Source organism: Seriola dumerili, unplaced genomic scaffold (assembly GCF_002260705.1).
Source record: "Seriola dumerili isolate Sdu_G_001 unplaced genomic scaffold, Sdu_1.0 BDQW01000052.1, whole genome shotgun sequence".
Taxonomy (NCBI): Eukaryota; Metazoa; Chordata; class Actinopteri; order Carangiformes; family Carangidae; genus Seriola; species Seriola dumerili.
Genome location: NW_019174307.1, coordinates 8066325 through 8092678, shown reverse-complemented (window position 1 = coordinate 8092678; position 26354 = coordinate 8066325). Strand labels below are relative to the sequence as shown.

General features: G+C 40.3%; 2 protein-coding genes across 7 annotated transcripts in view; one reads left to right on the top strand and one right to left on the bottom strand.

Annotated features, from left to right (window-relative positions):
* Positions 1–95: 95 nt before the first annotated feature.
* On the bottom strand, positions 96–26317 carry znf148 (zinc finger protein 148). Of its 6 annotated transcripts, XM_022740241.1 has the most exons (8): positions 26188–26317; positions 25827–25975; positions 7816–8189; positions 6845–6970; positions 6541–6664; positions 6270–6353; positions 6052–6170; positions 96–5583 (listed from the first exon to the last, which is right to left on the bottom strand). In XM_022740241.1, the coding sequence occupies exons 3-8, from the start codon at positions 8164–8166 to the stop codon at positions 3946–3948; spliced, it is 2442 nt and encodes an 813-aa protein (XP_022595962.1). In that variant the 5' UTR covers positions 8167–8189; positions 25827–25975; positions 26188–26317; the 3' UTR covers positions 96–3945. The 6 variants fall into 6 exon arrangements, with proteins under 6 accessions (XP_022595962.1, XP_022595961.1, XP_022595960.1 ...); XM_022740240.1 differs by lacking the exons at positions 25827–25975; positions 26188–26317 and adding an exon at positions 10173–10263; XM_022740239.1 differs by lacking the exons at positions 25827–25975; positions 26188–26317 and adding an exon at positions 9931–10049.
* Positions 25712–26354, top strand: part of LOC111218122 (dehydrogenase/reductase SDR family member on chromosome X-like) — a 30733-nt gene continuing 30090 nt past the window's right edge. Inside the window, exon 1 of the mRNA XM_022740246.1 lies at positions 25712–25884. Coding sequence (XP_022595967.1) covers positions 25779–25884 — 106 coding nt within the window. The 5' untranslated portion in view covers positions 25712–25778. The remainder of the gene's footprint in view (positions 25885–26354) is intronic.

The following is a 26354-nucleotide window of genomic DNA, read 5'->3' as shown; positions in this document are numbered from 1 at the left end:
TGACTAATGATTAAAGCTGAAAAATGCACGCACCACTCAACATCCTTATCTTTTTATTTGTGAAATTCTTTCCTAGAACATGCTATGGGAAAAGGAGATGTGTTGGACTACGAGGGTATTTATAGGCCCGCAAAAGGATGATTGTGTCTCATTTCTGCCAGTCAACAATACTTAACACTTAACAACATAAAGTGATAGAGAAAGTGACTCGATGACAAAACCTGAGAGTACATTTGTGGAGTTATCTTTTAATATCTTTACAAACTTTAAGTGATAGGAGCTTGGTAGCGGTGGACACTTGGAGAATTTTACAGCAAACTAAGAAGTTTTCTTGTGCTATTTTTACAATTAGCTGATTAACCCATTAGCAGATTTACAAAACATGTATGACTTTTTTTTTTTAATAAATTAAGTATTATTTTCAATCCAAAACACCAACCATGACTAAATGACTAATAAAGAAAGATGAATGAATAATGAAAATAATCATTACATAACCTACACTTTCCCTCATTTTTGCAGAGGGCTGTTTAAAAACTGTGAAAGTTAAAAAACAATCAACATACCTAGACATTTTCATGACAATTTCTGCGTCAGCATGAATGCAATATACAGTAAATGATAACACACAGTGAGCAGCACCAGCAGATAAATGGCCTTTGCATGTCAATAACAATTCAAGGTCACATACTGTGAATTATTTTATTTATAAGGACATGACACAACAATCAAAACAACAATTTAATCTGATTGTTTACAAATCATAATATATTGCAAAAAATCTAATCATATGGGTTACTTGACTGAAATTAATTGATCACAATTAAAGCTGCACATTATTCATAAAACAAGTTCACTCGACCCAACAAGTTAGAGACCATGCAAATAAACCTTACAGTCTAACTTAAGATCAACCCCCACAGTGAAGTTCATTAAAAGTATGAAAATGCCAGTCACACTCATGAAGAGGCTTCTCATCCGTATTTGAAACATCTTGACACAAACGACTTGTACAATGATAAATGAGGGTAGCAATAGTGACTGCATATGATATACTGTCCATATCAGTGCCTTAAATGACATGTTTCAAAAATAGTTTTTATCAAAAAATTCATAATTCAGATCTTTTTACACAAAACAAACATTTTTTTTTCTCTAGCTTATACAAGGACACTTATGGCCAGGTTACTGACAATAGTTAATTAAATGGAAAAAAATACCATAGTACTGCTCATATAATTCATGAATCTCCGTCAACAGTTTTGCATTTTAAATTGTGTGACTGAATTCAAAACTCTTCAAGAACAATTTATGGGATACGATTTACCAAAGCAGAATTACTCATCTGCACTGTGCTTCTAAAAATTGCTCACAATGAAATGGGTTGACAGAATAACATTTCAACCACGGAGCCAGTATTTTATGTAATATTCCACCCAAACTCTGTTTGAATTGACATGAATTCAAGCTGTCACAGCTGTTGAGGTTAAATACTCAATACAAAAAAAGACTGATTTCAAGTGGAGTATTACTTTAAACTTAAATGAACATTTTCTGGGGGCTTTTCATTACAGGTGTATACAGTAAAACCCATCATAATGCACAATCAACTGCATTAACTTACAAAAAAAAATCAGTTTAACCAATCAGCAATAAAACTGTAAAAAGTGTCAATTTTCCTCTGATAACAGTGGCAATATACTGTATATATGGAAACCTCAGAAACCCACAGCTTTTCAACAAGTGAAAAGGATTCGTTGTTGAATCTAATAAATGCTGGAAAACTAATAAATGTGCCTTCCACTGACAAAAAGTGTCTCTTGCACAAGCCTTGTCTCTCTATTGACACAAAGATCTAACAGTACTTCTCAGAACATAAAAATATACAATGTATTTACAGCAGGATATTGTCTATACATTCTACAGGGAATGTTCAATGAGGAAAAATAAAGTATTTGATGATTAACGTGGGTGCTGTCTGTCCCTGATTGTCAGTAGAAATGTAACAAGAGGGAGCTTAGGTGGAGCAAAGCTAAATTTGATGATGGAGCAGTGTTCAACACAATAGCACCTAAGACGATACACGTACTAGTGCACATGGAAACCAGTCAACAGTGTGATAAAGTACAGAGGAGACCTCAATCAACCATTTAAATCCACAATGTTTCAACAAAGCCTGGACAGATGTGGCTATGACTGAATTGTAGCAAATATGTGATCATTAGCAAAACTACAAGTATCTAAAGCATGAGTCTATATTCATATAGACATTGTGTAGCACAGTACTTGAAAATGCAATTTCCTTCCAACCAAAGATAACAGGTTGAGAATTAAACTGTGTGGTATTTCTTGCTTAAATTCTAACATAGTAAAATGAAATGGGCAAAATAAAATGAAGCTCCCATATCTCAATGTATTACAGACTGAATAGGTTGATAGCTTATGTGTTTGTTGTTATTGTGCAAGTTGAACAAGTAGCCTTAGAGCATTGGCTGAGTAAAAAGAAATACATATAAAGGAATGAGTATAGGAAGGCTGGAATTAAAAAAACAAAACAAAGGCACAGATGCAAAACTAATGAAACTCAAAAACCAAACACCTTATTTCCACATGCACTGTAGATTTCATAATATAGCCTTAATAAAACTTTGACCTTCAATGAATACAAAGGGTTCTCATCACATGGTTTTGTTTTGTTCTCCAAAAAAAACCTGTACATACTCCAAGAGGAACAATGACGAAACTGCAGCTACAAGAGCTACATCATTACGAGTGACTAAAGCAAAGAGGATCATCTGTAATTTCATATAAGCAAATCTGACACCAGGGTTTTCACTAAATGGTCAGTGTCAGAAATCGCATTTAACAAAAAGTTTCCTTTTAAGTAAAGGTATTATGCAATTCATCCACTGTGAGAGTTAAGTACTACATTCCTTGTGGTGAAGAATGTGCAAGTTGTGCAAACATTAAGCACAATCCTGTTAAGTTATTTCACTACAACTCACTTAAACTAAGAAAATAAGGATTATCCTGCACTCATTACATGTGTGCAGCTATTAGGTACCCACATCTTTTAGGGGTAGAAAAAGTTTTATATCTGATATATCCCAGCCTTTTTATTACACAGCCTATACTGTGCTAGACTCACATTTGTAAAATCAGTGCCAAGAAATCCAGCCAGGAAGGGAGTACATTAACTCACACAATGTTAAACAGTTTATGAATGAGAACTATAATTTCTTTTTTTTGGCAGCCAAATGAGGCCCAATCACACAAACTAGATTCCTGATCAGACACACACCATCTGTTAAATCTTTTCTGTAGCATTCATTACACATTTCTAGAAACACCTATTTTAGGTGAGAATAAAGTGACTTCAACATATAGTGAAGAATCAATTAGCTAACCATGGTTTCATTTCAGTGAGCAATTTAACGGGAGTTACACAGCTGGGATAGAGTGACACTAGGGCAAACTTACATTTAACCAGATAAACAGCAAGGGGAGGTAGCTACAGAAAGAGCAAAAAGGCATACATAGATAGGGCCTACATTTTAATAAGTGGAAAAATCGCATGAAGCAGCAAGAGTGATTTGATCATCTTCTGAGCAAGGCAAACTGATTGACAAAAACATTCAAAATAAACTCCATGGCAATGGTTTGAGAGAATATTTCACTAATCTCTTAATGTACATTCTGGAGCAAGAAATATTCCCTTGAACAATTTCAATTTTTTAAAGGGGAAATGCTAATTATGATTTATCAATTTTCAGTACTTTCCTTCTTTGAGGCTGAACTTAACAAAAAACAGAACATGAATATGTTTTCTAACAAAATGCTTTGAGAAAGCACACACACTTGCAATGGAACTTATTTTGGCAAAACAGGAAACAGGAGATAAAGTGCAGCTGAAATTATTAACAGAAATGCCTGACCCCCATCCCTTCAGCCAAATGTTTCACTGGATGAAACATCAGGGGAGGAGTTCAGTTGAGACCTGGTCTCAGTGACTCTGACTAAGGGGAACTCTGAGAAGTCTGTGCTGTGTCCTCTGAGACTTACTTGTCCGTTGGCAACAGTAAACTGTGAAGATGACCCAGATCTTGATGCCTGGAAATGAGATTTGAAGTTCTGATCGAAGGAGCTTATTTGAAAAGTTTGCAGTATTCCCTGTGAAGTGTCTGTCTTTTTGGAGGGTGAGACCTGCTCCAGAAAGTCCTCCTCAGCTGGGGACACTGCGGAGGGAGGGGTGGTGTCATCACCTGAAAATGAAAACGAGTGCTGGGAGTCCCCAACCAGCAATCCAAAGTGAGGTTTCTCTAAAGTGGACCTTAGCGGAGAGCTCATCCCTGATTTGAACCTGCTGGGGGAAGGAAACTGTTTTTCTGTGGAGAACAGAGGCTGTCCAGCTAACGTGGGGTTTTCAGAGACCAAGCTGAGGCTCTGGCTGGTCAGGTAGCTGTCATTCTGGCTGGTCCTCTCCAGTGCTTGTTGGAGAAACTTGGAGTATTCTTGTAAGAGGCTGACCTTCTCAGTAGCTGGTTGAGCCTGGGCGCTAGAGGCCCCGAGACTCTCCACAGGGCTGCTGTCTGAAACATCAGAAGAATTAATGGATATGCTTGATGTCACCTCTGTGTCAGCCACGCTAAAAGAAATGTCTGATTGCCCATTAGCTTTGTTGGAGTAGTGATCCAACAGCGTCTGAAGAACTTCATCTGGCAGCACATTTTTGTCATGAGTTGACTTAATCTCTGTGTTGATTGGCTGGGGCTCCAGAATGGTGGCAGGGACAGTTTCGTCAATGACGGTTGACACCACAGTTTGCGTAACAGGTGGCTGAGAAGAGATGCTGCTCGTGTTCAGGCCATAATCCCGACTGTTGTTGGCCATTGCAGCCTGAAGGTAACGTTTCTTCTTGAGGAACTGCATGGCATCGTCGTAGTTTGTGCTGCTGGCTGCTGGCTTTGTTGGTCCTCCTTGAAGAGTTTCAACTGATTCGAGTTCAGTGTTGCTTTCTACTTCCAACAGGCTTTGCTTGTCCACGATTTCAAAGGCATACTGGGTGACCTTACTATTTTCCTCAAAGGAAGACAAAGTGGACAGGCAGGGAGGAGTTTGTTCATTGGACTGTTTAAGACCCCTCTTGGGGACCTTCTTCAGGACTAGCTTAGGAGGAGTCGTCTCCTCTGATGACACTTCTGCTTCTTGGTGTTGGCTAGGTGTTTCTTCAGGAAGTTCCACAGAGTAGTCAGTAATGACATACTCATGTTTGACTTTGGAGGACACGGCATAGAGAGGTAGACCTTCAATTTTATTCTGTCTCTGCTCCTCCTTCTCCTCCGTTTCTACAACAGTGACAGTGTGCCCTTCTGTCTGGGCAGCGGTGGATGCGCCTGAATTCTTGTCTGCACACTTCTGGCGCTTTTTCTTGGGCAGTGAACACTCTTTGGCAAGAAAAGGGAGGCCTAAGGAATCTGTTTCACGCAAAGGTCCAACTTTACCAGCAGCCTTGTTGGTCTTTCTCTCTCTGTTCTCGTGACACATTCGTCTGTGCTTTAAAACCCTGTCTGTTCTGGAGAAGTACTGTGGATGGAGGACACAACACATTTTTTTACACAATGTAGTAAAAAAAAAAAAAAACATTGAGTTGAGGCAATACAGACAATTCAAGCAAACACTTTGCATTTTCAATTCTTAAGAATCTATCAATGACAATATTTTCACTGATGTCTTGTAAAACTTGACATGCTCATTCTCCCAGTAGTGATGCTACAGCAAACTGAACCTGGGTGACATCAGTCTCATTTTATTACTGACCATTTCTTTTTTGTTGCACTTATTTAAAAACTGGTTTAACTATAGCTAATACTGAGCCTTACTACAGCATTTTTATTCATTGCATACTTAGTCAAATTTGTCCTGCACAAAGAACCCCTAATATGATCACCATTTCACATTTTATGCTGTTTTCAATACCTGATTTATCAACCTTGTTCAATAGTCTTGATGCTCCCAGCTGCATGAATTCGCAAGCAAACAAAAGCAGCATACCTGGTGACAGTAGTCACATTGATAGGGCTTCTCTCCACTGTGAGTTCTCTTGTGTCTCTCCATGTGATACTTCTGAATGAACCTCATCCCACACTCATCACAGCGAAAAGGCTTTTCACCTAAACAGAGACAAAAAAAAGGAAAAGCCCAAGATGACTCACTTGTGACTAATATGATAAATAAAATCATAGTGAATCCTGATTCCATTCTTCACTCACCAGTATGGATCTTCTCATGTCTCTGTAGGAGATATTTCTGAATAAAGCGCATGTCACACTGGCTGCACTGAAACGGCTTCTCACCTGGATTTTGAACAATATACATAGATATAAAGAAAGCTCTGTATGTACATAACAAAGTACACAATGCTTAAGGCCACAATTTGATTTAGCATTGCTACTCTTTAGCTGGACTGCTCATCTTCATTATGATGATAATTGAAAAATAATCCATCCGCAACATAATAACAAATGATTGAGTGATTCATACCAGTGTGAATGAAGACGTGCCTCTGCAGATGATAGTTGGTTCTGAATGCAGCATTACAGTGAACACAGATGTGACACTTGGGATTTTGAATGCCCAGTGATCCGTCATCATTGATGCTGAGAATCTACAATAGGGACAAAGAAAGATACTAGTATTTGTTTCATTCTTAAAGCTGTCTCCATTGAAATTCTTCAGGCTTGTAGAATAATTGACTCCATTCTCAATCACACAAACATGTCTCTGCTTTGATAAAACTGACAGGTATTCCACATTAAATTTCTTTAAAAAGTGTTCAGACTTGCACCTTTGCTGGTGAGCGCTGTTTCCTTTTCTTCTTCTTGGGACACACCATCAGGTCCTTAACTGCTTTTTTGTCCTTCTTTATCTGGGCTGCTGGCTCGGACAGCTTCAGTTCCTGCTTGATGCTCAACTGTGAAAGTAGGACCATAGATAAGCAAGATATTTATTACAGCATATGACCTACTTTAAAGCCCACCCACTCATCCAGCAGTTTATCCAGGTCAGGGAGGTGCAATAGGGCAAGTAGAGGATAATCAACCCATGTGAATGGATCTCACCATTTAGCAGCTGCTCCTCCACAATTTAAGAAGCCAGTTGATGTGGTTTAAGCATTCTCTAAGAATTACCCCCTGCTGGAAGCATAACAGACCAGAGGGAAACCTCTGGTCCTAGAAAACCTAGGACATGCTGATAGATTACATCTGGCAGCTGGCCTCAGAGCATTTGCAGATGCCCCATCTGACTTTCTTTAAATCAAATTGCCACTCTCCACAAAATTTCAGCAAATAACCTGCTGGATAATATGTCATTCTTACAGGCAGTTGTTATAAACCGGAAAAATGCTTTAACCCTGATAAAACTGATTGATTTAGGTTATCTCCAATGTTTACACTTGGAGTAAAAGGAGTATTTTGAAGTCCACATTTGCTGTATCTTTATTCTTCTGTAATGCAGAAGAGTTTCAGCTGATGTCTTCCTCTGTCTTCAATCTGTTATTTTAAACTATGTTGACAGTGTTTTGCAAACTGGTGCGGAGCCAGTACATGACTGTCTACAACTATTAACTGGGCCAAGGGTGGTTTTCATTAATGTGTCAATACCTGAGTACATTTTCAGTGTTAAAGGAATTGATGGCCCATGATAAAACAGGACATGAAATGACATGTAAGGAAAATAACTACATATGGAGACTTTTGATACAGTATCCACACAAACAATCTTATCAATACGTACTCCTACTACTACTTAACTCACTGGCATATGAAGCAAGCAGGGTAACTTATTGGTGAGTTTTAGGGGGAAATGCACTCCCACCTCGCCTCCTCCCTCCTCTTCTCCTCCTCCACCATTTTTTGTCATCTCCTCCTGCATCATCAGCTGCTCCGGGGGGACCAGGTCATGAGTAACCAGTGAACTCCCAGTCAAGTCCTCATCATCATCTTCATCGTCATCATCCTCAGCCAAGAGAGGGTGGTTCACCAATGATCGTTCCCCCAGAGTCATCACCACCAGTCCTCCTCCGCTGGGCAGCCCTCTCCCACCTCCATCTATTCCACCACTGCTGCACTTCAGCAGCATACCCTCCAACTTGTCCTCAGCGTTCATCTTACATAGAGTAGTTCTTGAGTCTTTAAAAAGAAAAAGATAGAGACAATGTTGGCAGGCTAAATGTCAAACATACTCAACATACGAAGACATTAAAGCTCACAAACCTACAAAATTATCAGGCATAACACCATAAAATCCAAGTCTACATTTCTGCAGTCCTTGATGTAAAGACAGCCGCACTACTGGTCACTATAGGTAACATTATACTACAACCAATAAACTAACCATAGATGTCTATAGTAAAGTGCATCATCATCAATAAAATCACCCAAATTACATACGAAAATATAGCTTGGATGGAAAGCTTAAACTTTCAATTTCCCCACAAACTATGATTCAGCCTTCTTCTCAAAACTGTGTTGGTTACTTATTTATTTAATGTACAAAAGTAACTTATTCTAAAACCTATTCTTAAAGCTAAGGGAAAAGGTTCACACAATTATGTTGTTCTTAACAGTGGGAAACAGAGTCTGTTGTCATAAATCTGATGTATATTCCCAGTGGGTTTCATTCACTTATTCACTAGTTGTACATATAGGTCTATCTTAAACTTGTAGTCCCTCTAAGTTCCACGTCTGTTGCTCAAACAGTGTCTCTTCTAAATAGTACAGTGTCAACTTTAACTGGGTCAGCTGTTGTTTCTGTGATCTTACCTTACAAAATGTACTGTACAGTGTAAAGTGATAGCAAGCACTGTGAAGCAGCTCGGAAAGATGACAATTTATTGAAATGATGTGCTGATTTTTATGACCCTGGGTCGTATAATGTTTGAAGTTATTTTGTACAAGTTAACGTACTAATGAGCCAGGCCGATTATTTTCATATTTCTTTCAAAGACGGCTAAATGTCAGTCTACGTCGACAACAGCATATTTCCAGTACCAAAAGAGTACTTAACCAGCTATGCATTTTATACTGCAACATTACACTGGCGGTGCGCTTACTTAGCGTTACACTTCAACAACACCTAATTAGTTAACTAGCAATCACTCGATCTTAAAACGGTAACGCAAGCTAACCTAGCACTTGTGGACCGCTTAGGAAGAGGTATGTATTGTAGCTAATACAGACTAACCCACGAGGCAGTATGGTAGTTTAAGTATCTGTCACGGTTTAAACACACACCAACAACCACTAAGCCCCATATGTAAACACACTCACTGTGTCACTTAGGTTAAGTGGGTTAAGTCTCTTGCTAAGCAGCTAGGTAGCCGCGCTTGTCAAAGCCGCTAACGTTGAACTACATCACGTTTAAAACAAAACTGCTGCAGTGACGTAGGAAGAGAGGCCGCACTGCCTTCAAAATTAAAGCTCGCCCAAACCATATGAACAATACAAATTCGAAATCCTACGCGCCAACTGCTCATTTGTAATATTTCAATTGACTTTTAAGTCAGTTTGACACCCTCTCAGTAGCATACATTTAATTTTTGAAGCTATAATTCAACCCCGTCAATGCCGCCAAGCCATATCAGTATATGTACATTAACGACAACCCTGAAACACTAAAACTCGTGCATCGCTGAATACTTTACTTTGATGGCTGCGACCGGAAGTTCTATTTTACTTGTACATACTTGACAAACATCGACGGCCTATTTGAGGCTAGTTAGCTAACAGGTAGCAGCTAGCAGGTCGCTGCAAACATTGATCAGTGTCTGTGGCTGTAATATTCAGTTGACACCGCATGTTCACAGCAATAGACGTGTCTTCTCACATGCAGCATTCGACAATGAATTATATCTCACATTAAACGACATACGTGGCACAAAGCACAACTTTGGTTTGCACATTTCACCAAACTTGTCAGCAGGGTTAGTCCGCTTCGGCGCTAGCGCCTCCAGCTTCCTCAGCCACTCTGTTCAATAGGCCTACAATGTAACTGCTGCTAGTAAGGCTAACGTTCGCTAACTAGCTAGCTCGCTACCAAGACAAACAACAACGCACGTCTCAGTGGCGCACAAGTGATATGCCAACTATTAAAGCTGCATTGTTTCTTCTTACCTGCTGTGCGCCTTAAACCCGTTTAGCTGTCATGATTGTTATGCAAGACTACAGTGTAATGATGGTGTGCGGAATAATCAAATACACCATCACATTTCATGAAGGCGTCAAAATTTCTATTTGTCGCCATCTAGTGGTGTGGTGTGGATAGTGTGGTGAACAGTGCGCTCCTGATCCTCGCTGTTGCTGATGTTCCCTCATGCTCCAATGACGACCTATAAATGGTCTAACAATAATGTCTTAGTGACTATCTTCAGTCATTTTTATTCTTTGTTGTCTATACAGCTATTTTAGCCTTTTTTGAAATAGTCACTTAAAAATATGTAGTCTATTGCAACTTGTAGCAGCACGGATAACGCATTTTGTTTATGTCTATTAATAGTCCGCACAGTGGTTAGCCTAAATATGATTTGTGATCATCTGATAGAATCCAATCGGAAATTAAGCGCGTCACTAAGTGGGTAAGAGGCTCCACGAAAAATCTGTTTTACAGAGTCATGTCTATGGGGTGTTTGTATTTCCGGCTGCAGGTAGCCTACTTATATGGATTTTCTTGCGTAAGTGAAACTACAAAACCAATGGTGATTTCTTAACTTCCATATCCTAAAAAGAACAAACAAACAAACAAAGAAACAAACAAACAAACACAAAAACTCCTTTAACCCATTTTAATTATGACCTTGTGATAGGCCTATACTGTCTAAGCTACTGCATCAACAGCTGCAATATTACTATGATTTAACAAGCGCTTTCCACGTCATTTTTAGACCATCCGCTCTTTATTATGGGATTACTATGGGATTCCTTATTTTTTTGAAAAAGTGCCTTAAGATTTTTTAAAATAAGTAGGCTACCAACCTTATAAGAATAATATAAAACAGCAATAAAAGGCGCATCAAGTGGAAACGGGTTTAATTTAGAAACCATCTGGATTTATCTCTCCTATTAATCCATTCATTTGACAGGTTTGCAGCAAAAAGGGATGTTGAGGGTCGTGATAAGATGATAGCCTGTCATGCACACACACACCCCCACACACACACGTACACACACACTCCAGCGTGAGGAATACTAATCAACCTGTTTGCCGACAAGTGCAGCAGCTCGGCGCGCAATTCAGGACTTCTCCATTCTGTCTAGAAACGTCTCTGCTGGATTTAATCTAAACCTCCACCTGCTGAATTTCACCGGGTTTTTTGTAGTGCAGCCTTCTTTGAGCGAACGAGTGGTTATCACTCGTGTCTTCCCCGTCTCTGCTTCTTCTGATGTGCGACAGACAGTCAGGCAGAGTGGACCTGGGGACTGACAGCCCACTCCTGCGCCGCTTCTAGCAAGGGAAGCCCCCCACGCGTTGCGCGCCTGGATCGCCGGCATATATTCGCGGCGTGGAGTGCGTGTGCATGTGCGTCAGGCTCTTAATGTGTGAGTTCGCGCACGTCAAAGCCCCGGGCTCCGTCCTCAACAGTTGCCACCGGAGCGGAGGAGAGGAGAGGAGCAGAGCGAGAGAGATAGCAGACTGAGGACGGACGGACGCGGAGCCCCACGCCGCTCTGCCCGGCTCTGCTCCTGACATGCAGTCGCTCATCTCTCCGGTGACAAAGGCCATCCTAGTAGCGCTTTTCATCTTCGCCATACTCCTCATTCTCTATGTGATTCTCTGGTACATTTGCAGAGACGTGGACTGCGACCACGGCATTTGAGGATTCCGTTAAAACGAGAATAACGGGAATATCACAATGGGGCGCACAGAGAAGCCCGCAGAGCCCAGGGTCATCCCGTAAGTCTGCTTGTCTTCCTTTTGTCTGGTCTTTCTTGTTGTGTGTGCGTGTTTATGGGTTATCTGTGGCCGTGTGCGTCTCTCTCTCTCGTTCTCTCTCTGTGTGTATGTGTGCACACGCGTGCAGTCCTGTCGTGCGTAATGTTAAATGCGCTCCTGTTAGAAGGTGATGACCGGCGTGCGTCTCCACCGGCATCCCGGTGTCCCAAACCCTAAATGAGCAGAGCCCCAAATTCTCTTCTGTTCAACTTGACAGCGATCATCTATCAATGCTGGCTTATGTGGGCTATCACAGACCCGGTGTTGTTACTGACAGGGAATTCTCAAAGGTGATACAATGTCATCAGGAGGATATCGAACTGGTGTCAAACGGAAGACGGCGAGGGCGCGCGTGTGTGGGCTCTCAATTAATAGACAGCCGGTCACATTGCGGTAAACGGCGAGTGTGTCCCATAAGGTCAAGAACAACAGTGTTTACTCGAGGTTGCCAATATTGTTTTGCCCCCCTTCATCCTCCTCCTCCTCCTCCTCCTTCCGTATATCTGCAGCATTAGTTCATGCTCAGTTCATCGTGGTCTCTGAGGATGCTTCCACATTGGCATTTTACATCCAACGAGATAACAGGATTATCTCCGTTGGCTCCTGTGCGTCTTATTCCTAATCTGTTTTGTGCCATGTTTTTTGACTCCTTATCATGAACACCGCGCTAATGCCTTTACGCATAGCGCATTTATATTCCCCTTGACATTCTGTGAGCTTGTTGCAACATGTTTTGTCCAGTCTAGTTTAGGAAGACGTTCATATATTTACTTTTGTGCGCGCGCGGACGCGCACGCACGCACGCAAACACACACACACACACACACACACACACACACACACACACACACACACACACACACACACACACACACACACTGACCACACACTTAATGAAGGACTTCTCAATATTGCAGGCACGTTGGCCCTCAGTGCCTACCTACATGTTGTCACATGGCCCATAAAGCTATTAAGCATGTGAGATATGATTGTCATTTTTCATGGGTCCAGAGCAATTTGTTTTAATCTCCAGCAACCCTAAACCAGGAAAATGAACAAACTGTGCACGTTCTAAAGTGGAGAATGTGAAGGACACACCAAGGACATGATGCTTTATAAGGGTTTTTAGGACATTTGAGCAGGAATGTATTGAGGGGGTTGTATATCAAAGCCCAGTGTATCTCTTTAATTTCAGTTTCAATCTTTTTTTAGGGTTTCTATGAATCTTTAAGACGAAAATGTATGATACTCATCTTCACATAACACGAAGCTGATCTTTGTACTGGGAAAAATTATGACTCATAAAATATATCTGATTGGTGACTGCTGAATGATAATCACTAACCGCAGGTCACACTGTATCATTATCACCTTTTCATGAAACACCACATCACTATTTTTCCCATAAACACCTCAGAGGATTTAAACAACCAAGCATCTTCCCTAACTCACCAAGAAAGTGCAAGTTTAAGCTTAAAAATTTTAAACCTTCTTATTTTGAGCTGCAGGCGCAACACTCTAGTATTTAAAAATCCATAAGCAGCCTAAATGCTGGATGCAGCCACGAGGAAGAAACCCCGCAGCCTCCAAAACTGTTGTGTGTGCTGTCCTGCAGAGAAAAGGAGAGAGTCTGGTGGGATGGCAGATGCCCTCTTTGACCGGACTACAAAATGATTCCTGTCAGACATAAGTAGATATGCAACCAGCCTGTGTCACTCCTCAACAAACAGAATCACATACACACACACACACACACACACACACACACACACACACACACACACACACACACACACACACACACACACACACACACACAAATATGAGGCTGTAAATGACAGTTCCAACTCTGTCAGCCCCAGTAATGAAAAAAAGAGAGAGAGAGCAAAAAGGTATGTGAAACTGCTCCTGCTGGTTTCTGTCTGTTTAAACTGATGCCCTGGATTGTCTGTGTGAGTGCAAATGTGTGTTAAGGTGGAACGAAGGAAAAAAGCAGTGTTTGCGCAACTGTGTATGTTTGTGCAGTTTGTTAAAAAAGAAAGGCAGTGTGTGTGTGTGTGTGTGTGTGTGTGTGTGTGTGTGTGTGTGTGAGAGAGAGAGTCAGCGTGGGAGGGGGTTAAACATTGACATGCTCCAGAATGACAGATGATAAAAAAAAAAAAGTGGAGCAGGGAAGGCTCAGTGGGACTCAGCATGACAGACAGGTGTGTGTGTGTGTGTGTGTGTGTGTGTACCAGTGCATGTATACATTGTTTATTGAAAATATTTTCATTAAAAGAATACATGTGTAAACTGTAAGATTGCAGTGTTCCAACTGTGTAATGGCAGAAGTAAAGGTTTCAGTATGTGTGTGTGTGTGTGTGTGTGTGTGTGTGTGTGTGTGTGTGTGTGTGTGTGTGTATGTGTGTGTGTGTGACCTAAAAAGTTTAACAACAATTCCAAACACACACATATTTCAGTGTGTGTGTGTATCATATGTGTGATAAGGGTAATTTTAAGAATGTTAAAGAACGGAAATAGATGTGATGCTGTGGGAGACGGGCAGACACAGAGAGAAGGGCTTCCTTCCTTCAGAATGCTTGAATGTTAATACACCTTTATAAATCCAAGTTCAATTGGGATTGAAATCATAAAATATGTAGGGATAAAAGTAAATTATTGACGCCACAGGCAGTTGAGAGGGGATTTATTAACCTGTTCTGGCCTCAGAAGGTGAAAATACTGTATATGGCAAAGTGTGTGTGAATGAGTGTGTGTGTGGGTGTGTTGCCATCAACTCACAAATAAATTATAGTGGACAGAGAAACATGACCACCAGCGCTGATGAATCTTAAAACCTATATAATACTGTCTTCATAAATATAGAAATGATCAGAGATGTATCCCATCATCAAACTATAAATGTGACTGTAAAGGTCAGGATTTCTGTTTGGGCTGCTGGGATGTGGCGTTTAAGGTCACAGAGCAGAGTACAGAAGCTGCATCAAGAACTGATAAAATAAAATAGTTCATATTGTTTGGCAAACACTGAATAATTCATACTTTTTCAATTTTCAACATTTGTCCTTTAAATGTTTAACAGCTGTAAATACTATTTCACATACTGTTGATTAACGTAGATACAAATGATGCATGTAATTACAACCTCCATCATTACTCAGTCCGTAAGAAGAACCAATACACAACTCCAACCAATGAAATCAGTTAATAATCCATTTACATGCCTGATGCACATTTTCTTCTGTTTATTGATTTATTAAACACAAACTTACACCATAATATCCTCTACTTACACTGACAACAAGAACTCAATATATCTATAACAATTCATGATTTCAATTCCAACTTCAGTAATTTAACTTCTAACTAGCAGCATTAAAAATAGCTGCTAATCGTACTTTATTATTTTTCCTGCATTAACAATACAGTTTCTGAATCTCTATGTGTAAGCTCTTTTCTTGCTTGAAGGTCAGACAGGGGTTGGCTACAGAACAGTGACACTGGATGGTCAGTGTCTTGCTCAAGCACACTTCAGTAGGAGTGGATACTTACTGGTAAAGGAACTTGAACATGGCTTGTATGTTATGTGATTTTAAAAAATGAAACAAAATTGAAACTATGTTGAAATGTTTTTTAGACTTCCAGTAGCTGCATTTCCCCAAAGGGCTGCTATTCTAAAGGTACCTCTCTCTGATGAGGCAACAATTACAAAGGGTTTATAAGCTGTTATTAATGGATTTATCAATAGTTAATGCCAGTGCTTTATAGATAATTTATAAAGCAGTGATAAGAACAACTTTAGGGTTGCCAGGTGTGGAAAGTCCTCATTAATGATGATACTTTGGTTGTTTTTTTAGCTCCTCAAATTTTCAGGATGACCACTTATGTTCTGGTGAAAAGCTGCAGGACATGTGGACCAAAATCCATTTATAAACTGTTTAAATGATTTATTAACCATTAATGAATCCTTATAAATCCTTTATAAACTGTGCCTTATCAGAAAGTGGTACCAACACCTTTCATATCACTGCAGTGGTTCACATTCACTCTTGAGTGCTGAAAAAGGTATGCATGGTTTGACTACTGAATACTTGTTCTTTGCTTTGATGCAATCTGGAATATGAATTTTAAATTTAGATGTTTAAAAAATATAAAATATAATGGTTTTGATTAAGAAAATGGTTTTGAATATGAAATTCATTCTTAATTTTGTCATTTTTGAGTTCTGTTTTTATGCATTTATGTGTACTTTGATGACATTTCAGTGACTGCATTCATTTTCCTAGACCTTTATCCTAACCTTGTGGCTATGTGGTCACCACTGAAGTGAACTGAATTTGATTAAAATGTTCACACTTTAATCTCTGTTAAATAACATTACTATCTCAAGGTTATGTTTTTGTTTTACCTTTTCACATAATTTACTGCATGTACTTTAACAGAAAAAAATCATAGTGTACCGTACTGTAGGCTATTTTGTACTGTATAGTCTGATGTGCATGAAGAAGCAGATTAAAATTCAAAATCAGTATCTCCATAAGTTAAAGCATGTCAGTAAAGAAATGCTAAAGATATATTTGGGTTAATTTAAAAACTGCATTGCCTTTACAAAGTTATCAACCAGAGAGCAAATAGAAATGTATTTTTCAGCTGTATATATCCTGTTTATCACATGTCTAGGTGAGAGATGTTTAACCAAATTTAAGGAATCTCCAATCATGTGTTTATGTAATAAAATGAATATATATATATATATATATATAAAGCAATGTCATGTGTCAGCCGCAAAAATCCAATAATCTCTGAGGCTTTTCCACGTACTAACATTCAAACATCAAGAGGACAGACTCTTATTTTGAAAGGACGCTGACTGCTTTGATGGTGTGCCACCTTTTTCTACTTCAATAACTGATTAACACTTTTAAGTTTGAGCACCCAGTTTTTCTCCCACTTCAACACACACTTGTTGTGTTTTTTTGGATTTACTCACCCTAACTCATTCACTACCATCAGCTCTACTGCCACACATGCCTGCGGCGCCCTGTTGCAAGTCATCCCTCTTATCCCACTGCTCTCCCTTCCCATCAGTTCTCCACTGTACTCTCTCATAAAGGCAATCTATAGTTAAAAAAGCATTAGCTTTCTTTAACTTGATCCCTATTCAGACCTTAACCTGAAAACCAAGGCGTAGCCCTCAAACAGACCCTTAAAGCACTGAGGCCTGGTCAGGATGACCTGACATCACAAATATGTCCTCATTCTGAAGGTCTAAAACTCAAATTGGCTCTCAGAGAGATAGAAGCGCTGGAACACACGCGCGCATGCAAACACACACACACACACACACGCACACACACACGCACACACACACGCACACACACACACACACACATACACACACACACCTCAAAGCCATAAAAATAGATTGTCAGTGACTCAGCCGTTATGTAAAGTCCATCTCTGATAGGGCCGCCTGGGGCTGTTTATGTCAGTTTAGCTTGACAGCACTGGAGCTGAGGTGACACGTGTCTGCTGTGTCCGAGCTTCGATACACACTCATACACACACACACACACTTTTCCCAGAATATGTGTGCGAGCCTTTCTCCCTCTCAGTCTTCCTTCCTTTCTAAGGCTATGTTCCCCAGTGTGTGTCCCCCCACTGGACAAAGATGTGATACAGTCAGCGTAAAAAACTCCCTTCAGCCCAAACAACGTACATTATTAGCATTTCAGGGCAGACTGGAACGGAAACACCCCGTTAGACATGAATCACATCCGCAATCCCTGTGGCCAGGTGGGCAGTTCAATCAATATTGGTAAACTCGAGCAACTCAGGGCTTGAATCTAGAGCAAGACTGCTACATTAGCTCTGTGTTGTCTTTATTAAGCATCGTCTCTGGTGCTGTCTGTATAGCACACTTTCCATATAACAGATGTGGTGCAGGGTGTTTCATTATATGTTTATCATCTTCACTGGGGAAAACCTCCAGGCAAGTTTTCCATCCTTATTAACCTGGGTTTGAATGGAGACTTTAACTGTCCCATGGTGGTCTGGTGCAGGTTCAGAGCCTTTCCCATCCTCACCAGAATGAAATTCATGGGGAAACTTTATTGTACTGGGGCACTAGGTTTGAAACGCTCACATTTATATATCCACATTTGGCTAAAAGTCTTGTTTAACACCCAGTAACTCACACTGTTTCAGCCCTAATCCAGTGTAGCTTGGGGTGGATAAAAGTAACAATAGCGGAGACTCTGTACTTTAAATTAAATGCTGTAACAATCAATCAATAAATAGAGTTAATCACATTCAGACAGGTGATATCTGATTTAGTTTTTTCTGACACAATCACACACAAACACACACACACACACACACACAAAGAAAAAATGTGACTGTGTGCTGAGGAATCACTGTTGCCACCGGGTTAAACGGAGGGTGGGGTGACGGACTTTAAGCCAACACACACACACACACACACACACACACACACACACACACACACACAGGCTCTTTGTGTTCTTGCAGCCCTGGAATGAGAGACAGAAAATGATAGAGCAAGAGATGAAAGTGTCACCTCACAGTCCTGTCTCAGCGAACAACAGGTTTCAGACAGAAACAGAGGCGCACACACACTGACTCACAGACTGTTAAATTAAATGTGTTAAATACTGGGTGTGTTTGTGTGTGTGTGTGTGTGTGTGTGTGTGTGTGTTTGTCTCTTTGTGTTTGAGCGTGTGTGTGTGTGTGTGTGTGTGTGTGTGTGTGTCTCTTTGTGGTTGAGCGTGTGTGTGTGTGTGTGTGTGTGTGTTTGTCTCTTTGTGTTTGAGCGTGTGTGTGTGTGTGTGTGTGTGTGTGTGTGTGTATGTTTGTCTCTTTGTGGTTGAGCATGTGTGTGTGTGTTTGTCTCTTTGTGATTGAGCGTGTGTGAGTGTGTGTGTANAGCGTGTGTGTGTGTGTGTGTGTGTGTGTTTGTCTCTTTCTGATTGAGCGTGTGTGAGTGTGTGTGTTGCACAGAGTTAATGACAGTCTTAATTGGTGCAAGCAAATATCCCTCCCACTGCTCCTCTTTCTACATCTACTAATGGAAAAGCAACCACTCCCTGAAGACAGTTTGGAGAAACAGTGTAGGGATGTGTTTGATGAACATAAGCATGCACACACAAGCGCACATAGACACACACAAACACACACAAACACACACAAACACACACAAACATGCAAGCACAGACTTTTATCTCCACAAAAGATGAATACATGATACACACTCAACTTGCATGCATAATAACATCTCTACACGTGCGTGGTGTGCGTCTTCAAACATATAAAAAGAGCTACAAGCTTATGAAAAAACATTGACTTCAGCAGCCATTACATGCATATATATGCATCTTCCCAACTCAAGAATACTAGCTCACCTTTTTAACTAAAAAGTGTCCGCTGACAGCGTCCACCAAGCTTAGGTGCTAGGTTTATACATGTGCCATAACTCTATACCTGCATCTCTCTACCTTTTTCTTGCCTCCAATGTAATATAATTTTGATGGAAAGTTTTGGAGAGATTTGATATTTCAAGAGCTACTGTCGTGTTTTTCTGACTCAATAATAGACCAATTACAGTTGAAGGACTGGTGTGTTAAAGGAGGCATGTGGATGGAACTTAATATTGATTAGTTGTGTAAAGCTGTGTGAAGCTCACAGTGATGTTGCTGTTGTTATTGTTGTCATCTTTTGGGGGCACCACAGTGGAACACCATCCGCCTAGTTGATTTGGCATAGCTTTCTTCCTGGGTTTGAGGAGCCAGACTGAACCAGCAACCCAGGGCCAGCAGCCAACCTGCTCTACCACCTCAGCCATGATCTCCACAGTAATGGTAAAAAGAAAAAAGAAAAAAAAAGTTGACTGGATTTTAGAAATTACACCTATTATAATGGCAAAAGAAAAAGCTCCGACTTATTTATTAGAGCCTTGTAATTACTACATGCATGACACATGCAAATCTATTTCTAATTACAACAGCACTGCCCCCATGGTCACTTTAGTGACCACTTTAGAGTTACTTTTACACAGTCCCAAAATAAAAGTGTGAATTATTACTTTTGGGCCATTTGTCACTCTTTTTTTGTCCCAAATGCCTATAAGCCATAAAGAGAGAAAAAAAGTCCCAGACCAGATGTTAATCCAGGATGTTGTTATATGATGTGTGCAGTCGCCTACTGCAAACACATTCAAAAATCTCAGGTTTCACTTTCATGTTTACAAGCTGGCCTTTGGCTTCTGTCCCCATGGAAGGCCTGTGGCGGCTGCAGCTGAGGCGACACAACAATTACTAAATCTGTCCATGTACAGTTCACTGCCTTTTCCCACCCACAGCTCCTAGTGGCCATCCGGCCATCCCTGGAGGGGACAGCCTCTCCTGAGGTTTCTTCTATTTTTGCCTTTTACTTACAATCTAGGTGTTAGTGTTTGCTTTGTTTTTAGTGGTTTTCTCCTTCCTCCGTCTTCATAGAGAGACGGGGCTGGGTTGGAAACTCTGGCTGTAATGAGCCATTGAGACGCTCTACACAAAACAACTTCAAACAAGTGGTGGAAGCACAAAGTAATAAATGTAACAATATCATTATAAAAAAATCCTTTTTAAAGTAAAAGTAGCGTACTGCACTCAAAATGTTCTCAAGCAAAAATGCTAGAAATCTTTACAGAGACATGTGCAGAGGAATCATTCAACATTTTGGGAAATTATTTGCTTTCTTGTCGGGAATAAGGTTAAGGGGAAGCCAGCAGTTTAATCTTAGTTTAGCACATAACGCATGGGTTGTCAAACTGTGAGGTATGTCTCCCCGGGGAGGTATGGGAGAGTTGAAGGGGAGGCTCAGAGTGAGAGATGAGCGAAATTGAGTCAAAATTTTTTCTCTTCCTCAGAGTCATTACTCACATAAATCTCAACACACACACATAATACACAAATTTTAAAATTCGGTGTGGTTTACACTACCGAATGACATATATATATATATATATATATAAATATATATATGTATGTATATATATATATATATGTATGACATATATCTACTACTACTATCTACTTAGAAGTCATACAAAAAATACACTCCATGTACCTCTAGACCTTGCCTGAGAATCATCATGTTTTTAAGTTGTCTGTAAATCCAGTGGCTATATTGCAACAAGAACTGCTAATAGCTGCTTTGGCCTGTTTGCCAAAATGTAAACAAATAGAGTTGTAGCCCGCAGCTAACTGATGCTATGACAGCATTATACTTCCTGTTTACATCTCCCGAATTACAGTAACTGTACCGTACCAAAACTAAGAGAACAATTATTAGTATTTTTCTTATAATCCTGGAACACTGACACCCTTCTCTTTCCATTCAGTCAGACTGTGAAAAGTCCTGTCTCAGCACAAAGATGGGAAACATCTGGTTTCACCCTGTCTAAAGTTTAAAGAGTCTGACTATAAGCACCTCTTAATTTTAATAATGAAATGTTGTATCCTGTTTGTTTAATACAGAGGCTATGTACAAAAAGCGAAATGTAAAAATGACAACAGTTGCCAGAAGTATTTATGCAGGGCAAAGAAATAATTACGCTCCCTAACTCCCAAAGAGACCACAACATGGCATTGTTACACACTGATACAGATAAACAAATTGTTTGTCTTCCTCACACTGCCCAGCACATACAGATAGACACACATGCTGCTATTAACACAAACCAAATACACTCAAGAATCTGTGCACACAGACATTTGTGTCCCAGGTTGCAAAATAAAAATTCCCCATGGATTTGTCTTTCCTACATATACATGCAAATGCGCCATCTCATTAGGGGCTGGACACTGTGTATAGCCTGGAGCTCTGGCTGCGTCTCTGAACTTTGAGTCCGTCCTTGATTGTCTGCCTCTCAAATGGAGGAGGCTTCAGAGGAAAAGCTGTGAAAGAGGCAGCTCAAACTGAGAGAAAAAGACAACATCACTTCACACAAGCTTTTGCACTTTGGAGACCAAATTGCTCATGACACACCCAGAAAATTCCCTTTCCTCACAATATGGCACTTCATCTGCCATCTCCCCTAGGTGGCAGCTGATCAGTAACAAAAACAAACGGGGGTAAAGTGTTAAGGAACAACGTGTCATCCTATCATCCTATCTGAAAACTGTTCGTGCCATGTTCTGCTAAAAATATCCAATATCATCCACTTTCTCTTCTCACCAGGAATAAATCTATGTGGAATGTGAAATACAGATTACATTTTAACAGGCAGCACACACACACGCACACACACCCCCACACACACACACAGAGATAGAGCTGTTGTCAGCCAGGATTTACAAAATAAGACAAGTTGTGTTTTGCAGCCAGCCAGTGGTTGTCATATAAGACTAGGTGACTGTTGGTTGGAGCTGTTCTGATGCTGTTCACGTTATTTACATCACACACTCGCCTGTCATGTCCTGTTCCCAGCATGTCTCATGTGAGTGTACATATGTCTTCATTTTTGTGTGTGTGTGGCTGTGTGTGTGTAGCGGACTGTCTCCCTGATGTTCCATCATCCCAAATAATCATCCTACAGTCATCCGTGAGATGCGATTTCCTTTAAACAATAGCCGGCCAGCTCACCTCGCTGACCCCCAACCTCTCAGGCTGCGCCGGAACAAACACACACGTGTGCACGTGAACACACATGTCTTCTGTGCTTGCATTAACAGCAACACAAGCGCATTTAAATACACACACAGCCTCTCGTGGCTCAGCTTCCATCGGGGCAGCAGTGATGACACAGTCTCTTTATGTTGCTGCTCATTTAACCGTCTTCTGCAGACTTTAATAACTGGGGCCAACTGCTTGTCAGTGCTGCTGTTCTAGCTCGACCTTAACTATTGGATAGCGAGAAAGACACAAACGAATACTAATGATTTCCCTGCCAAGAGAAGAAAGAGGAGCTATTGTGAATGCCCCAGACCTGTCTTTAAGAGAAATTATTGTAATTTTGTTGAAACAAAGGATGTGAAGAGTTTGGTTGGCCTACTTTGAGTGCCAGGGACAAGGGACAGCTGGTTCCTACCCTGTTAACCAAACACAATCCTTCATTGCAGTAGGCTGTCTGTTCAGATTTGTGCTGTATAGACTAGAACACAGACTCTACATTAAGCTTGAAATCTTTTTTGACAGTAATGATGTCCTGATTCTGTCGCCTTTATGGAGCCAATCATTCAGCACTGCGGTGTACGTCAGTCACCTGTCAATCAAATGCTGTGTCTTGTTTTTTTCTTGGATTTTCTGTAAAGTTATGAGATGTATGTAAGTGGTGCTCTTTCTTTGTCTGTTCAGCTCAAGGTCCACTTCAATCCACCTTCTTTTTGTTGAATTGGGTAAATAGTATACTGTACATTGAAATTCTCAGATCCCTTACTAAAGTAAAATTGCCATGAAAATTTAACTCTCCATTGCAGTAAGAGAAAATAAATGTCCTGCACTCAAAACTCTTATTAAGTACAAGTACAGATGTATTAGCAGAACTTGTAGTATTAAACCTAAAAGTGCTCTTTCTGGAGGAAAATGGTCTCTGTGACCAAGTTATTACAGTATATCACATCATTAGATTGTTAATAGTGATACTTCACAACACATGTAGCGTCTTACCGTTGTCACAGAGGAGCTACTTTTAACTACTTTATATACAGTAGTGTAGTTTATTCCACTGGTTCTCAATCTGTGGTCACATGATGCATCTGAGAGGTTGTGAGATGATTAATGGGGTATATGAAAGAAGAAAATGTACATACATATAACGTGTATATGTATGGGTATTTTTAACAGTGCATTGCATTTTATAAACCTATCATATGTATTTTACGTAAAGTCTTAATCTAGAAAGTATAGCAACTATAACTGTCCAAAAATGTAGTGGAGTAAAATGTACAACATTGTGTGCTGAAATGTTGAAATCTAAAGTTGCATAAACAATTCAAGTAAAGTACAAGTGCGGCAAAATTTAACTTAAGTACAGTAGTGATTAAATGTACTAGTTCCTTACCACAACTAGTATTGTAGCAGAGTCTGTATCAAAGCTGGTTTTTGATCAGAATCATGTATATCTTACAATGCAAGCTGAATGGCATCCTTCATTACTGAAAACGGCAAAGCTGAGGTCCTATTTGACTATATCTGGTTGAACCTATAAAGACCCAATGATTTCCATTAATCAGTTTCCACTGTCACACTGGTCTTACCACTTGAACTGATTTAGAGATTGCCATTAGCCACCTCCCCATACCAACATCGCGATATGGGGAGGTGACTAAAAAAACATGCAGCGGATGTCCTTTCATTCATTGTGAACAGGTTTAAAAGCATGTAACTGCTTTTGCAGAAGGATGTGCCTCACTCAGAAACAGGACGATAAATTAACTGCATGTCTGGCTTTATATGGCTGCTCTGTGAATTTGATATAGTTGCTCGAGTAATTAAACATTTCCATTTATACAGAGGTATATGGTGCATGTGACATGTCTTTTTGCATCTTGGCAAAATGCTATCACTCAAAACACTGAATCATCTTAGACTAACTGTTCTCCAAAGTGTCTGAGGTGGAAGTGACGAACACAGCTGCAGAAAATGGGATAAACGTTGGATTATAACCTTATAAAATTATTTAAAATGTCGTCTTTACATTTGATTCTTTAAGCCCAGTGAAATGGTTGAAGATGTTCAGTATCTTCAGGCTGTTTTGGTAGATTGGAAGTCGTGGTGTGTGACATGAGGTGTCAGTAGCTTATCTCCGAAAGCGGGAAATGATTTCACTCTGGTGCTGAAGCTGTGACTCACTGTTATGATACATGCTACACATTTAAAAAAAAAATTATATTTACTAAGTCTATACATGTGATTATTTTTGAATCACAAAAGCATTCGGGTTACATCATACTGTTTTGCATCATGTAACCTAATTGAAACCCCACATTTTGTCTTTTTTGTGCATATCTGTTGAGGGAACACTTTGTGCTGATTGAATCACAGAATTAGTGTTGAGATGGCAGAAAAAGTCAGGACTTTCACAGCTGAGGTCCTATCTGACTAATTATCACAGCAGCATGACTAACCTCTAATAAGAGTAGGCTGGTGTGATGGACTCAAGTGATCCCAGAGGAGAATCTAACATCCAGCAGTCAGCCATAATTCAGTCCTCCTAGTAAGAGGAGCATCACTGCAGACAGGAGCTGCACTGCTCCAGAAACATGCTTTCAAAGCCTATCCTGGGAAATTATGGATCAAACTAGTGTGTCATCCCTCTGTTGCTTCAATCATGTGTGACCTCTCTGGCAGCACTTAATGAGATAGTCAGCGAGCTGAAGGGAGCAATATGCTGGGATCTACAGAGAAGGATCACATGGCACATCAAGCAGCCAAGCACCAGCAACGAGACCCCTCCATCATAGAGTTAATTCCACCTCTGCAGCAAACTGATGGATGGATGGCTGCTAGAGATCAGATTTTTCAAGGTCAACTAGTCAGCGCATCGTCAGAAAAATGAAAATCAGTTCGGTAATTTCAAGAAAAGACCTATTTTAAATTAAGCGTCCTCGTGACGTGAGAGAGCCTCGGAATCACTTTGTCGCTTGGAAGGCACGACAAGGAAGGAGGAGAGGTTGGACGTCTTCATATTGGAACGTGTCCCATTGATGGAACCGTACGCCTTTTAGCCGGAGTCACAGTTGCTTGCTCCTCTTCTATACTGACTGTTCACGCTATATATCCTCACAGAGATGTTGTCTGCCATTCGTTGCTGTCTTCTACCTGCTGTCAAGCTTTACCTGCTCGGTTTGAAGGTTCTGTTGGCTCAGTTGTTCAGCAGACATTTCAGGTTGCCAGGTCGGTTCAGCTCCGAAGAAGTTACTGTGGTTCACCAAGTGTTGTTTTGTGTCCCAGTCAGCTGGTCTTGTGGGCATTGAAGGCTGGTCCGCTGTCGTTACATTAACTTTAATTAGTACACTTAGGATCCAGTAATCATATCGACATGGACTGTCGTTGTAATGCTGTAATGTATGCTAACGCTAAGCTAACAATGTAAGGTAGTTTGAGAAAAGTGAGTCTAAACGTGGAGTGAAAGTGCTGTCTGATGCCGAATTCACCAGAAGAGCTTAACAGTTCATTTTAACTTAAAACTTAACTCACCTAAGCTTCTGCGTTTGTCGCCGAGTGATGTTGGTTTAAATTCCCACTTTTTCCAGTTTGGACTGGTGCAGCTGTTCACAAGAGAACAGAACGTAACACGGCAGCAGGTCAACGTAAGACGCTTCTGTGACAGCACTGTCAACCAATGAAATATAAATTGCTGAAAG